Source organism: Propithecus coquereli, unplaced genomic scaffold, assembly GCF_000956105.1.
Source record: "Propithecus coquereli isolate 6110/MARCELLA unplaced genomic scaffold, Pcoq_1.0 Scaffold33, whole genome shotgun sequence".
Lineage (NCBI taxonomy): Eukaryota > Metazoa > Chordata > Mammalia > Primates > Indriidae > Propithecus > Propithecus coquereli.
Window position 1 is genome coordinate 8,109,061 of NW_012148952.1, and position 16,391 is coordinate 8,125,451.

The 16,391-nt window shown below is 39.4% G+C and overlaps 1 protein-coding gene across 1 annotated transcript in view; it reads left to right on the forward strand.

Annotated features, from left to right (window-relative positions):
- NCKAP5 (NCK-associated protein 5) overlaps positions 1 to 16,391 on the forward strand; it is an 839,167-nt gene that overhangs the window by 696,639 nt on the left and 126,137 nt on the right. Inside the window, exon 10 of the mRNA XM_012650513.1 lies at positions 11,304 to 11,405. Within this exon, the coding sequence (XP_012505967.1) occupies positions 11,304 to 11,405 (102 nt within the window). The remainder of the gene's footprint in view (positions 1 to 11,303; positions 11,406 to 16,391) is intronic.

Here is a 16,391-nt window from a genome sequence, read left to right on the forward strand (position 1 = left end):
GCCGTTTTATACACACCTTCATTGATTGTCTGCCTAGGGTTTTTACTAAGGATTGCTCCTTAACTCCATAGGTAGCAATAAAACAAGTGTCATCAAGTTAGCTTCAGGATCAGGAAAACTGGGACATATTAAGGCATGTGGAGCTGCCAACGAGCAGGGCAGAAATGTTGGCGGGGGGCATAGAGGTAAGAATACAAGACACCGACTCTACTCACTTTTGCTGGAGGCCATCTTGTGAGGGATACCAATGTTCAGCCTCCCTTATTTCCTCTGCAGGTCAGAGTGCCTTCCAGGGCACAGCAGCCCTCTTGTGGAGACAGGAAAGGAAATCCACTGAAACAGGCAGGGGCTTCGAGCAATGTGCTCCTGATATTCTGATTGTAAAGCAACTTTGACTGAGCATTGGCAAAACTGACCTTCCCAGAAGTATTTACACCCCTTACCCTTGCTGCTTTCTGTTTGTTCTACCTTAGCGGGGCACCCTGTTGCTCACTTCACACTTTCTGGAGTTTGCTACCAAAAGCGTGATTCTTCAGTGGAGGTGATTCTCATATTAATAAGCTCTTTCAGGACTTAAATTTTGATATGCAGTAGCAGGCATTCATTTGGCTTTGTCACTAATTGAGGATAAACAGGGGAGGAAAAAGCATGTTATTCTGTTATTAAAAGATTACATTAAAATTCAGAAGTCCACTCTTACCCCATTAAGCTCAGCAAAGGGAACATAACTAGATCCTTCTGTGATGATGAGATGTCTTTCAGAGTCTAATGATAACCGTAAAGGTAACATCCAAGGTGTGCAACCTGAGCAGTCACAGAGAGGTTTCAGGGGGACTTGTCTTTGATTTAATACTCTACTGTCACCATCTTGAAATTCTTAATATCTTTTTTACAAAGGGCCCCTTGCACTGGACCCCACAAATTATGTCACCAGTCCTGATAATAGCTAACAGTTTTCAAGTGTTTAATGTGTCCCAAGCACCTTAACTAATTGAATCCTTACCACAACCTTATGAATTCAAGAGTTCCTTCTCTTGAATTTTGAATCATGAGTAAGCTCCTGTGAGCTAGTATTATTATTATCCCTAAAGGAAATGAAGACTCAAAAGATGAAGTAGCTTTCCCTAGTCACACAAAGCCAGGATTTAAACCCAAGATTATGACACCCATGGCCGTGTGCTCACCTGCCTCCCTGGTTATGGATGTAGCAAATGAGGAGGGGAGGTAATTTGTGAGACTGAGCCAGGATTTATCCTGAGTGTTTAAAAGCTAATTGTGTAGTTATTATCCTCTTTGTCTTAAATATGTCAGCTATAACGGAGGGTTAAGTCCATTGGATTCCAGTCGATTGAGGTACTTAGTGATGCAGGAAAATTAGCCACAGCCTGTGGACCAGGACTTTGCTCCCGTATAGATCTTGATGACACACTGAGCTTGGTGATGTCTTCTGTGACTCAACCATTGACTTTCTGAATATGTGATTGACATTTTACACAATGACTAGATTTTCATGCACCCAAGTTAGAGGTCGTCTTATTTCATTAGTTTTCAATCAATATGAAAGGGTTTGTGAAGAAAATTTACCATCCCACACCAAACAACTGAACAAAACAATAGAGATGTAAATGGAATAAATGTTTTGAAGCCCCTGGAATTATTAACATAGGGCATTTGAGGAGAAATATTTGTAGTCTTTAACCCATAGTCTAAGAAAAAAAGTATTTCCTTTAAAACCGACTGATTACTAACAAGTGTTCAAAGCAAACCCTTAATTTTAAAATACTAATTGCTTCTTGGGAATTTGAATTTCCTCATAGTTGCTCAAATAAGTCTAAGAGCAATTTCTTTTCTCTATAATGCTCATTTCTTTGTGATAGGTATTTATAGATTAATAACCAATTCCTCTGAAAAATAAGAACTCACTTTTGGTATGTATTCTCTGAGGGTGCAAATGCTGTACATGATATAAAATGAAAGGAAAGCTCAGAGAAAGATTACTTTGCATCTTTGAGGAAAGTTTCTGTCAAAGCAGTTTACAAAAATTAATAATCTTCAGGGATTTGAGAAGATGGAATAATTTTAGGATTATGGTAACTGGTGACTGTCTCAGAAGAAAATAGATTATGTTATTTATATTTATGCATCAAATATCTACTTAATACTTCACAATTTCCACCCTAGGAGATTAGGAATTTCTCTTTTTCACCTTCTTCCTCAGTGCATGGTTCACAGATTCACATTGTTTACCAAAGTCCAGATGGGCTTGATTAGAACAAAGTACCTGTGTAGGTAGAATCTGAAGCAAAAACAGTGGAAACATTGTTTTATGTCTTGCAGAGGATTTGCCTTTTTACTGAATTTCCCGATGCAGTTGTAAGTCCCTAATCCATCACACAAATGTTTGTGATATCATATCATGTACTTTTCTCTCAGATGTTACAGTCAACTTTAGTCAACTCAGAGGATTTGCTGGGGAAACTGTTGAGAATTTTGAGTTGAAACTCTTAACACCTTTTCTATCTCAGATTCTGTTTTCAACAGCTGCCTCTAATATGCCTGAAAAAAAAAAACATAAAATTGAAGTTTAAATATAGAATATATTTAGCAAACTAATAGAAAAATAAAAATAAATCCACTTGACTTGATGAATCCTACGTAATAGCTGGAAACTGCCATTTGCCAAGAAATGATTTAGCTCAGTGAAATGTATTTTGCAGCTAATCCTTAAATGTCTGTTTTACATATTACCCTTCCCACTGTTAATATTGAATAATATTGTAAGCTAGTAATTTTATGCCCTATATTTCAAATTGCTATTAGGAAGCCATATAAATAACAATTTTCAACTGCTTGTTTATAATACCATGAGGCATTTCTTACCATGGGGTAAAGTAACAGTGGATTTAAAAAACTACTTTGGGGATAGAGCTGCGGGGAAACCGTGATGCGGATCTGTAGCAACAAAGCCTATAAGGCAAACTAAATTAATAAGTTTGAAACCCTGATAATGCACAACTTAGTATTAACTATCAAGGGAAGTAAGACAATAGGCTTTCATTGAATATTCAGCCAGAGATTGCACTTACATAATACATCTTCACCAGTGTTGTAAAATGAATGGGACTCCAACATCTTGTCCTATTAAAACCAGGACACTGAGCTGTAAAATGCAGATGAGTGCACATCACAGAAGTCATTTTCATCAACACTCTGATCTCGTTCTTCTCCCAGCCCCCATGCCGTGAAGTGCCGTGAGAGTGAATATTGCAGCCTGTGAAGGTCCCGGTGGTTATGTAATCTCCCAGACTCTGAATTTCATTTGTTCTAGTCTTTCCTTTAATAATGTAAAAAAGCACCCATCTTATAAATAATTCTACATGATTTTTTTTTTGGTTCTCCAGAACACTGACGAGGCATTTTTCCCTTCTTTGGAGGTTATCTTCCAGTGTTTAGCACTTGATTTTAGTGTCTCCTCATTGTAGTTCCAAGAACAGAGTAGGGCCCAGGTATGGTTTCCTGTCAACTGTCTGGATAACACATGGAACCCTTTTACATCACAGGGGAGGACTCACTGCATGTCATCTCTGAAGTGTTGGCAGCTCTTTGCACGGTTTCAGCATGCAGCGTGACTGAGGACTCTAGATGGACCCCCATCCCCGCCACCCCTTTTGGGAAGGAGCACACCAAGAAGGCCTAAAAGCTATATCAGTGTCCACTCTGTCTACATTTCCTCCCAGACACCCATCTACAGTTTCTTCTTCCAGACCTTTTCTTTCTGAACATAGATAAGGGTATTGGAGGCCCATAGCCAAGTTCAGCATTAGGGAAAAATGTGGGTGGACAAAGGAGTAGATGGAAAGCATGTATTGTAGAGAGCATGATGGGTGCAAATCCCAACTCTGCTACTTATTTGTTCACTGTGTGACTTGACCCAAGTTCCTGATTGCTGAGAAATCTCTCTCACCATTCCCCTCCTTGAATTCACCTCTGTGGTCTTGCTAACATTTTTGAGAAAAATATCACATTTGCTGTCATCTCTGGACCTTTGCATATGCTCTGCCCAGAAGGACCTTTCTTTCTGTTTTGGCCCCTGCTATGGCCTGAATGTTTATGTCTCCCCAAAATTCATTTATTGAAACCCTAACCCCCAAGGATGGTATTAGGGGGTGGGGACTTTGAGAAGTGATTGGATCATGAGAGTGGGGCCCTAATGAATGGGTTAGTGCCCTTATAAAAGAGGCCTTGGAAAGCTGCCTTGTCCCTCCACCATGTGAGGACACAGCAAGGTGCCATCTATGAACCAGAAAGCAGGCCATCACCAGACAATCTGCCAGCACCTTAATCTTGGACTTCCTGGCCTCCAAAACTGTGAGAAATAAATTTCTATTGTTTATAAGCCACCCATTTTATAGTATTTTGTTGTAGAAGCTGAGTGGACTGACACAGCCAGGTCACCTGAATAATCATTTCTTGTTCATAACATCTCTCAGCTATGCTCAGACTTAGCTGTGGCATCCCTAGGAAAGCATCCAGTAGCCCCCTGCTGAGGGCCCACATGGCATAATACATTGAAAGTGCCTGGTCAGCTTGTCCATATATGAGTAGCTTGGTGGCACGGACTGTGTTTGTTCATTATCATACCCCAGTGTCTAAACCTGGATAAGATGACATAGTGGCAGAGAATGAGGTTCAGTAGGGGCAGCCCTAAAGTCCATATCCAGGTTCAAATCCTTGACTTAAACAGTTACTTAACCCCTCTTGTTCCTCAGTTTTCCCATCTGAAAAATGAAGGTGGTAATGGTTTCTACAGTAAGGTCATTGTAATGATTAAATAAGAAACATTTAGCATAGCACCTAGCATGTAGTGAGCACTCTATAAATGTTTGCTCTTTTTCTTCCTAGTTTTACGTTTCAGTTGGGTCCAAATTTATATATGAAATTGTGTATTCCTAGAAAGAATGTAGAGATCTAAGAAGGAAACTAAAACATCTATAATACCAATCGTAATACTAATGATAACAGTAATGAAATGATAATTAGGAAAGTATGTTTTTGAGTAAATGAATGAATTATGTCCAAGTCTAGCAAGTGAAGCTATCACATTGTATTTAAAGGCATTTCTTTTTTTTAATTCTATGCAGTTCATTTTGTCATCTGATTAATTTATATTGTTATTTTAGTAAATTGTCTATAGCAAACCATCATTAACCAGATTTAACTGGGCAGAATTAAGAGTTCATAAACCCTGCAGTCAGACTGCCTGGGGTTCTAGCACTATTTATGTGACCCTAGGCAAGATTTTGTAGCTCTGTACCTCAGTTTCGTCACCTGTAAGACAGGGAATGATAATAGTTCTTATTGTGGATTGTGATGAGGATTGAAAAGGATAATATATGTGAAACACATACTTAGTGCTAAAAAGGGCTCAATAAGTGTTCACAGCTGTTATTATTTTTTCCTCAATTATCTGCCTCTAAAGAAGAACTTGGGCAGGAAAATCACCAAGGCAACATAGTTCATCTGATGAGAGTTGCCCAAATTATGGGTTTAAGTGCTCAGGGAGAAATAAGCTACTTCCATAGGACTTGCCTCATAAAAGACAGTATTGATGAGTATCAGTTCACTTATGTCACAGAAAAAGCAAACAGAATGTGGTAGAAAGAGTTTGAAATTAGAAGGAAGGTAGATCTGGGAGAGAATGCTGGTTCTACCTCTTCTGGAATATATATATAGCCTCGTGACTTCAGGTACCTTCCTGAGCTTCGTCATCCCTAAACACCAAGATAACAGCTTCTTCCGCACAGTAGCTTGAAGATTCATGAGATAAACTGAGGCAAGGGACTTCACACAGCATCTCTTTCCCCCACAGAACGAAGGATAATTCATTCCTTCTTAATAAAAGCACACTGAATTCCAGTGGCCATCAATGTTGTTTCCAATAGATCTGGCAAAAATAGAAGCTCAAGTTTTGGGGTTTTTTTTCCCCCCTAATCTCTTTAGTTTGGTGAAATCAGAGGGAAAAAATTTCCCCCACATGTAAAAAACAAAGGCTTCAGAAAGTCAGAACTTTTCAAAAATAAAGCTTGATTAAAAATGTAAAATGCAGTGTAGATAATTTTAGAAAACAGCAGGGGCAATTGGAAAGCACTTATTAAAGTACCTGTTAAAGTAATTAGTGATGAAAATGGAAATTTCAGGACACTTCTGTATCTCTTAGATCCAAGAATAGGCTCAGGCTGTGCTGAATCACTTCCTCCCTCAGATCCGATTCACAGAAGATGACAAAAGGGAAGCTTCACAGAGCCTTCGACTTGGCAAGCAAATGCGAACCACTCTTAGGCTCTGCCCCTGCCCGCAGGTCTCATTGCCCTGCCGGGTGGGGGCGACGGGGGGTGGGGGGCCCTAACCCTTCATCCTTTTTCTCAACATTCTGTCACTTTGCTGTTATAGCTGCAGTATTCCTGGTTCTTTTTTGTCTTGTTTTGTGTAAAGATTTGAAACCAAGAGATTTGGGAGCTTGGCAGTGAGAGCTAAGTCCCTGTCGCACAGAATCTTATCTTACACGGATTTAACTGTGTTGTGAACACACTCACCCCACCCCCATAGCACTCTCACTCTGCTATAATCTCTTTTGCATGCTCTACCTAAGAATTCTTATGTTCTTTTCTCATTTGTGTGTTTGGGCTCCTCATTGATATCATAAGCTCCATTAATGAGCTTGCTTGAGTCTGTCACAGTTCATAGTCAGGACTCTGAACACATAATAGCAGGTGCTTCATAAATGTTTCTTGTGAAGGCGAGGTCTGCTCTTTTCATGCTTATCCATCTTCCTGCTGGTCCTCACCCTGCAGGTCCTAAGGGCACTGCTGATGGAATTGCGGCAGATCGGAGGGTTTGAGGTACTCTAGTCAGCAGTCTAAGCTGTAGAGACCCCAAATAAACTTCCTGGTCACCAAACCAAATGCTGTTCCCTTAGGCAGCCACTAGACAATCAGGTTGTCATGGTAGCAGGGACCCTCGAAGAAGGTTTCGAATATAGCTGTGTAATAATTGTTTGAGAAGCATTGTGTAACCTTGGATCCCAGAGAAGCGGAAGAGAGGCTGTGGTACCATATTATTTGCCAAGGCACCATCCAAAGCAAAACAGAACGCACTCAGGGCACCTAAAGAGTGATATGCAAGACAAGTCTAAAAGTTGCCAGGGAAAATAATAATTGTAACAGAGACTGTTGTAGATGGCTTAAAAAATTAGCTATAAAAATTTCAGACTCTGTAATGAGATCAAATTATGATGGACATATTTTTTTAAAGGGGCCTCTAGGAGAACATTCGAAAGGCACATTCTTTGTGTCATGTCAGCAGGATGACAGGATGCAGATATTATGTTTTATCTTTGTATCCCAAAATGGAAATAATGGCTTAATTAATTAAACATCAGCTTTTATCCAAAAAGATTTTGTCCTGGGCTCAAATTTTTGTGAATCTAAGAAATGACCATATAATACTCAGTTATATAATATGCAGTTATATAATATTCAGTTTTATAATAAATTCTTAATGGAATAGAATGAAACCTGTGAAATGTGAACTCAGGGATCTGACACAATCTTTCTTTATGGGATTTGGAAGGGCTGATGAAAAAGTCACATTTCTGAGTACGGCAAAAATGTAAGTCTAGTATGCGAATAAGGCAAAATTGGAGTTCTTTTTTTTTTTGAAAGATCATTTGGTGAGTAAAGCTTCCATAGAAAAATTATTTTCATCAGGCTCCAAGCTATTTTAGAAAATTTCCTTGAACTTCTTTTTAGAGATCTTTATGCACACCTGTGAAAATTGCCATATTACCCAACAGAAGGAACAAAGCTTATTCACCTGGTTATGTCTAATTCGGGTCCAAATTAAACACTTCTCTTAAATATATACCAAATCCGCCACAAATGTCTTCTACCCCTGTAACAGAAAGGTGAACTCATAGGAAATCGTAGGAGGTTAACAATATGGCAACATGCTCGGGAGATTTCGTACTAACCCACTCCAGGTTTATTTCCATTGAGGTGGGATTGAAGGGAATGATACACTGGGCTCGCTGAGTCCAGGGAGCAGGAAGGGCCCTCAGAAGCCTTCTGGAAGCTGTGAGGTAAGAACAGCTCTCCAAAGTGGAGACAGGGTGACTTGAAAACAAAACTAAAGCTGAAAAAGCAATAAGTTCTTCATCCAAGGAAGCAGCCTAGGATACAGGCCATTAGATTTGAGAGAAGGTGATTCCTAAACAAGGCCAAGTCCAAATGAGCAACCAGCCAAGATGGATGAGGTCAGCGGAGCTCAGCAAGACAGCAGTCAGCAGTGACCAGGGCAGCTGCCAACATTGCCTCTCCTGGGGCAGGTGCTGAGTAGTTAAAACCTCTCTTTTATATAGATATTTGGCTTTTAATAGTCAAAGCGGAGAATAATTATTTCATGATTCTAGTATTAGATTAATTCTCTCACCAAATCTGAATGAAGAGAAGGGAGCCATGGTTAAATGTTTCTTTTTGTACTTTCTTCTTTACTTCTAAAGCTGACTTAATAACTTCTGAAATCCTGACATGAAAAAATTCACACATTCCTTTTCAACCTTTAGGAAGTATACCAGTGAATACAAAAGCTGCTCATCACTCTTTTACTTGATTCGTCCAGCATGGTTTCCCACGCTGCCCAAATGTTTTAGATGAAGATCTGTTTATTAACCTGACCTTGTGTCACTGCATAAGGACTCAGTGTCTTTCTGGCCTTACCTTCCTTAAAGTTAAGAATCATGATGGTGCTCAGTAAAAACCTAGATGGAGAATTCTGTAAAATGCAACAAGCCTGCACTGAGCCTCGAGGAATGAAACGTGATGGTAAGCCCTGGCCTACCAGCCCAGTTCTGAAAGGCTCAGGCACGCCTCCGCCTCCAGTTTCTCCTGCTGTCATTAACTGGAGAGCTACAGAATCAATCACCACTGCCTTAAAGGGGCCACTCCACCTCGATTGTGTCAAAGGACAGCCAGTTCTTGGCACAGTCTCACTTGTGTGGAAACTGTAACAAGTGACTCGTTTGTACCTTATAATTTAAGAAATTACCCACCACCAACTCCCACTTATGACAGTAAATTGGTGTAAGGCTGTGTGGATTTCAGTATACTGTCTTATTTATTGTCCCCTCTTACTGTGACAATGCCCGTCTCTACCTGTGGTAGTGGATTAAGTAGTCACTTCCATCTTTCTGAGACAGGTGAGGGAGCTGAGACAGAGAAGTTTGATTACATTTCTGAGATCCTATAAAGCCTGTGCCTTGGGCAGGGCCAGAACCTCTTCCTTCTTCCCTCTCCCACAAGACCTTACCTGTTTCAATGGAGGGGACTGACCCATTTGGAGAAAAACGACTGAAACATAACATCATTTAGGAGGGTGGGTTTTTGCCCTCACGTACTCAGGCAGTGAGCAAAAGGGTGACATCATACATCTGAGAAGAAGTGAAGTGCAATCATGAGCTGAATAAGAAATCAGAGAGCTGATCTGTAGAAGAGTCTTCCCCCAAATCACGTGATATACCACTCAAAATCATTTCTTTTGTCGAATGTCATTTCCCATAACTTCTTGTACTATTCGCATATTGATAAATGTATTCCTAGGTCTCACAACATTCTGATTCTTTTGGTACTCTCTCAATCCTTTAAACTTACATGTGGGTGGGGAAAATATAAAGACATCATTTTGTTTACAGACTACAACAATCATTAACTGGATACTTACCGAGTATGGTACCTGTGTCAGGTCCTGGGGGTTAAAAGATGAGAAAAATTCTTTTTCTCCCAGAAACTCAGATTCTAGAGGGGTCTTCAGATAAGCATTATAAAAATTGTCCAGAAACAATGTGATGGTTCTGGTTACTTATTATAGTCTTAGCTAAGTTGGAGAAATTTGAATTTTCAAAGCAACAGGCAACTGGTTTAGGATTTATTCACTTTTTTATGAAAATACCTCCATGAACACAAAGCGAGAGAAACAAGGGTATTGGTGTGAGGCAGTAGTGATTTGAAGGTCCACTGTCTACCCACGACAGAAAAATTACCTTTGTCCCTGCAGAGGGGTGGAGCACAGGCCTTCCACAGTGCTCATCCTCTAGTAGGTGCTGAATAAATGTTTGTTGAATAACCAACTAACCGAGTGCACAGGGCTCTCTCATGGAAGGTCAGCCTATAGAGAGTCAAATGGGAACAGAACAAATGTGGTTCATTTAGTGGAGTTTATGGTCCCTGCCAACACCATGGTAGATCTGCTGGGACAAAGTGACCTGTGGGGCAAGCCCTGCTTTCCAAGACCATCCTAACTTTACTTAGTAGCAACGACTCTAAGGCGTTTCTTGGATCAGCATCAGTATGCAGCAAGGCTTCTCCAGAGAGGAAAGAGAGTAGAAAAACTTTTCAGAGGTGAGGGAGGCATGCTTAGCCACGTTATTTACTTACTCAATTAGATTTTTTTTTAGTGTCTGAAGTCACAAAAGTTGTAACCAAGACAAACCAGGCTATAAGTACCATTTTTAAAATGTTATCAGCGTAGCAAAAACAGTAGACACGTTTTATTGTATTTGCAATCAAGCAGATCAAATTTAATGTCCACAGAAAAGCCTTAGTAATTAGTATAAAGATTAATATAGTAAAATGTCTCTGGTTTAGCAGGCCTCCCAAGCAAAATTGAAATAAAGAATTCAGTATATGATTGAAAAGCACGTGAATATTAAATGCACAAAATCCTCCAAGTCCCCAGATCCCTAATGCAATTATTTTTTATTCACATTAATTGTTCCTAACAGATGACATTAATGACTTTGAGTTAAAATGTGTCCAAGGGAAGATTTCACAAGATTAATGCTGTTTAGAAATAAGGTCACTTTTATAATTATCAGCTCAGATTTTAACCACTGCTCAACATAATAAGGTTAACTTGGTGATTGGTTTTTTAATGTGAATATCAAAAGTTAATTTTCATACTAGCCAATAAGTATTTGGAATATTCACATTTTTTCTACTACTTATTTTTCCCTACAAATTTTCCAAGGCAGCATGACAAACTATAAAAGTATGATTATTGTTTATAAAATAAAATTCACATATATACTTATATGTATATGGAACACTGAAAAACTAAAGTAAACTTTTTTGAATTAAGACATGTAGTATCTAATCTGGAACTGTCAACTCTTTTGAGTGTTAGCTGTCTAAGGCAGGATTTTGAAACAATTAAATTATCACCGTTGGATGTTTCTGCTTGGTTTTACCTAGAAACTTCACTCACGCATCTTAAATCTTTCATCTGGAGATTTGCTTTCAGAAGTGGAAAGAAGCAGAAGTGTGACACAGTCACGAACTGATGTTGAGCTGCACGTGAGTTTTCCAGTTGCCTTCAGAACACTTGTTTAGGTTGTTATTTTCCTTCCATCAAATATGATGTCACAAGTGAACCATAAAGTGCATCCTTGAAGCATTGTCAGGCAGATAAAAATACCTTCCTTTCTTGTGTTCTCTGAAATTCAATATCATGTCCCCCAGCTGATACAGTAAGCAGAAAGTGCCACTTTCTGCAAAAATATCATAAATCTTGGCTTTGTCCCCAAGATACCTTTTTGGGTATTGATTATATCTCAAAGTCTCTGAGAAATGGCCAGAGCTTTTTATTAAAACCCATGTCCCATATTATTCATCCTACTTTTATGATATATTATGTATGAACTTTTAAAAATTCATGGGCTCTGCATTTTTTTCTTTAGCTAGGGTTACCTTTGTGCTTATTTGGCAAAACTTTAACCAGCATGGCTTTTAATTCTCATTGACATAGAAGGAGTAACTTGAAAAAACACAACAGCCAAATAAATATATAATGAAAAATGTTAGGCTTAAAAAATGACATGAACATTTGTGAATAACCGGTTGTTTATTTTACTGTATAATTTTGTCAGTGTATAATAGATAGGATATCAAAGGTAAATATTCTCGAGTTAGATTGGAATTAAATTTCAGTAGAAAGCTGTCACTTTAAACATTCATAAAGACCTTATGACATTTAATCTATAATATGGCCTTAAGGTCAGGAATTTTATAAGTGTGCAGTTTTTATTTTTAAGTGTGTAGAATGAAACTCTGGGCTTCATTCTCTCTCTCTCTCTCTATTGTTAAACTAAAATTGCAGATTTTATACTGCATTTCTCACAGTAAAGATGTTAAAGCATGTGAGCCATTCAGGGTGATAATCTAAAATAAACAGTGAGAAGAGTACACGTGGGATAGTGCAAACAGGATGTATTTTCCCAATTAAATCAACATAATTAAGATAATGTTGCAGTGGAAGCCAATATATATTTGTGACAAAGAAGAATTTTAAGAATAATCATTATCTATTACTAATAACAGCTATGCCCAGGGAGAGTCATGATGTTCTGTGTATTTCTGGGAGTTCTGCTCACTGTCATGGGTCTTACGTGGCATTGTAGCATAATGGCTGGGACTTGGGCTTGACATCAGAATGTTGTGTTGGCTGGGTGACTGTGGGCAAGCTATTAAAACCTCAGTGCCTCCGTTTTCCCATTTACGAAATGAGGATAATGATATTTCTTTTCTATTTCGGAGAGTTGTGGTGGGGATTAAGTGAGATAATACATGAAATGCATGGAACACTGTGCCTGCTACCAATATTGGGACAATAATAAGACCTCTGTTGCTTTAGCCCTCTTCTGTTCTCCTTTAATATGTGACATCATGCCACAGCCACAGAAAAACATGGCAAAGGTGGAAATGATAACTGAGAAAGGTATCTACTAATATCACACACATCAGCGATCCCTGGAAACAAAGTACACCCACTTTTGGCTACTTACCAACACAGTTACTTTACCACTTTATGTGCAAGGCGTCAGATACGACAGGGTCTCAAGAAGTGTAAAATGAGGTATTTGGGGGAGACTATGGACTGATGGCTTCATTGAAGAGCAAAGACCACATACATATATATATATATATATATATATATATAAAAAACAAGCAAACCATGTTTAATAATGGTAGCAAAACCTAAAAGTACCTAAGCATTACCATATGTCAGGGGCTGTTCAGTTTTCACAGTGATCTTATGTAGTAGGTGCTGTCATTCTCTCCATTTGCAAAGAAAGAAACTGAGGCACAGAGGGGTTAAGTAATTTTCCCAAGCTCAAAGAGCTAGTGAGTGGAAGAGCCAGGATTTAAACTTCATAAACAGCCACAGAGTTCAAGTACTCAACCACAGAACAGTGATTGACTGGAGCAGATAATCCTACATGATAATCACACTCTGATGAAGGAAATTGTAGGAGAAACGAGCTCACTTTGCAGTCATTATATTAGGTAGCCCTTATTAAATGCAGACATTGATTGTCCAAGGCGGGAGAAGGTGGGAGAGTTTCCCAGTAGGGAGAAGTGGCCCCTTCCTCCCCTCTTTGAGGAATTACTTTGTAACCAGCCCCTACACATACACACACCCTCCCCAAGTCACTGGCCCGTGGATGGGCTCAGCCATTCCCCTTATCTGGCTCAGCACAGCCCAGGTCAGACTGTGAGGTGTCACACGGTACTACCAAGGATCCACACCAGAGATGGACTTCTCTGATAGCTTCTCCTAGAGGTTTGCTACGCCGAGCACAGGTCACAGGATAGCAGCATCGAGGTACCTGGGAACTTGTTAAAAGTGCTACATACATCTCAGGTTCTCCCTCAGAATTACTGGATCAGAATCTGCATTTTAACAAGATCCCTTGATGATTCATATGCACATTGAAGTGTGAAAAGTTTGTCTTAGAGGACACCTGTCTGCTTAACCATCCCTGCCTGCCTGCACATGTCATTGGCCTGCCTTTTCCACCTCCCTTAAGTATCCTCCATCACATCTGGGCATCTCAAGTTCAAGGCCAAAGGAGAGGCAGCAATTCTTTCCTGCTGTAGCCCATCCCCTGAGTTCTAGTTTCCTGTCATCTTAATCCAGCATCTGTGCAGGAGGTATACACGTGCGTGATGACTGGGAGAGGGGGCTTATTCATTAAAGGGGGCCTGGGAATTGAGTCGAGTTGTAAAAGTAAGTATAGTTTTGATAGATGTATTGGGAAAGGATAGGTAGGAAAGACAGAAGAAATTACTTACAGTAGCTCAATATTTTGGGAAAAAGGTAAAATGTACATTATAACCGAAAACTGAGCAGAATGTGAAAAGGCTATTGGAGAAGTTTAGATCTGAATACCCTGGCAGGACGCAAACACACTCTCTCTGAAGAACAGACATATCTGTCAGAGCAGAGGCAGTCTCAAATAACAACCCCACTCTGCTTACGAGAACAACACAACGTGAGAGGACAGGATGGCGGCAATGGAAAGCACACAGGCAGAAGCGGAGCCTAAGTGATATTTCTGAAAGCACATTCCAGATGTTTGCAGTGGCGGAGGCTTAAATGGCAGGTGCTTTTGTGCGATAGAACCACTGGTTGTAGGCATCTGTTCAGATACAAATATGAACTCCCCTTAACTAAGTTACATCTGGCAATAAACAAGGTCATAAATCAGTAGATATTGCTGAAAGCTGGATTTTAAGACATGTTTCTCCTTTCAATTATACTTAGAGCCAAATTTCAGGGGGAAAAATGGAGTAGTAAAATTTCTTGGCATTTTTAGATCACTTAAAGAGATTGTTATGCGGCAAAAATGAAGTATTGATAGCAAGGCAGATGCCTAATACTGAAAAATCTAACATTATTAAGCATTATGGATATTGATTAAAGAGCAAATTAAACATGCCCTATGTACTTATATAGGGGCTTAATATTTACCACAAGTACTATCAGATCATCCTTGCCTTCCTTCCCCAAGCTGGTGTTTAGTCACCGTCAGTTGGAATTGCATTTGGAGAATAGTGATAAGTACTCAGGTACTAAACGCACCCATAAACTGTCAATAAATTGCAGAAGTAAGAAGCTTTGCCACTCTGCAAGTGACACAAAGACAGATGGCTCCCCATCAAAGAGTTTCTGAAACAAAGCTTTATATAAATAGGAGACTTGAATTAGATGGTAATAGGGAGATTCTGTTCTCAGTGGTCGGCATGCTAAATTAGTTTAGCCTGTCCGGTTTCTGGAGCTTCATCTGTTACAAGAGGGGCCTGTAATGTGGCTGTCAGGATATGCCTGGATGTTTACAGCTTTATTTGTCACCCTTGCTTATGCAGACCCACTAGAACTCCAATAGCCTGGACCTTCCGTGAGGGACCCAGAGCTACTTAATGTGAGGGTTGTTACCATTTGTATAGCCAAATGGTAACAAGGACTGGATATGAAAAGTTATATTATCTTTTACAGTGGAAGTTCATGATACCGAGTTTGGTGTTCGCTGTGCATGGCTTCCCGTCAGGTGGCCCAGATGTGCAATGGGCATTTGGTTGCTGACTTAGAAAGATACTATCGGAACTAGAGGGGACCATGGCAGTAATCCGGTAGAGCTGCTCCACTCTAGAGATGAAGACACTATGGTCCATGGAAGTTAAATGTTTTCTTTGCCCAAAAGCACATATTTAGTGGCAGTGTGTAGCCTGACATCTAGACCACAAGACTCGCAGTCTAGTGCTCATGCTCTTAAACCTATAGCCAAAGATGCTACTCTGTCTTCTTCCTTTTGTAGCATTGGACTCATGTTTTGATATTGATCTGATTTTCTCACCAGTATGGCTGAATAAAATGAGCAACAACCATTGTGATACTTTTGCCTAATAATGGTGGTAGCTTGTAATAATTAAGCACCTACTGTAGGCCAGACACTGTGCTTCATGCTTCATAGCTAGGACCTCATTTAGTCTTTACAATAACCCTATAAGGTAGGCAGCATTATTATTATTATTCCCTTTTAAAAGAAAATATGGCTATAAAAGATGAAATAATTTCCCTATAGCCGCAGTTAGTAAGAAGCAGAGCCAAGATTTGAGCCTATAGTCTATGGGACTCCAAAATCTGTGCTTCTACCTACTGCACTGTACTACACAGAAAATCCCTGATTTACTATGGTTCAACTTAATGATTTCTCAACTTTACGATGATGCAAGTGATGTCATTTCCGTAGAAACTGCACTTTGAGTACCCAGACAGCCATTCTGTTTTTCACTTTTTAATACACTATTCAATCAATTACATGAGAGTTTCAACAATTTATTATAAAATAGGCTTTGAGTGAGATGATTTTGCCCAATGTGAGTGTTCTGAACACATTTAAGGTAAGCTAGGCTAAGCTATGATGTTTGGTAGGTTAAATGTGTTAAATGCATTTTCAACTTACAATGGGTTTATCAGGATGTAACCTTGTCTTAAGTCAA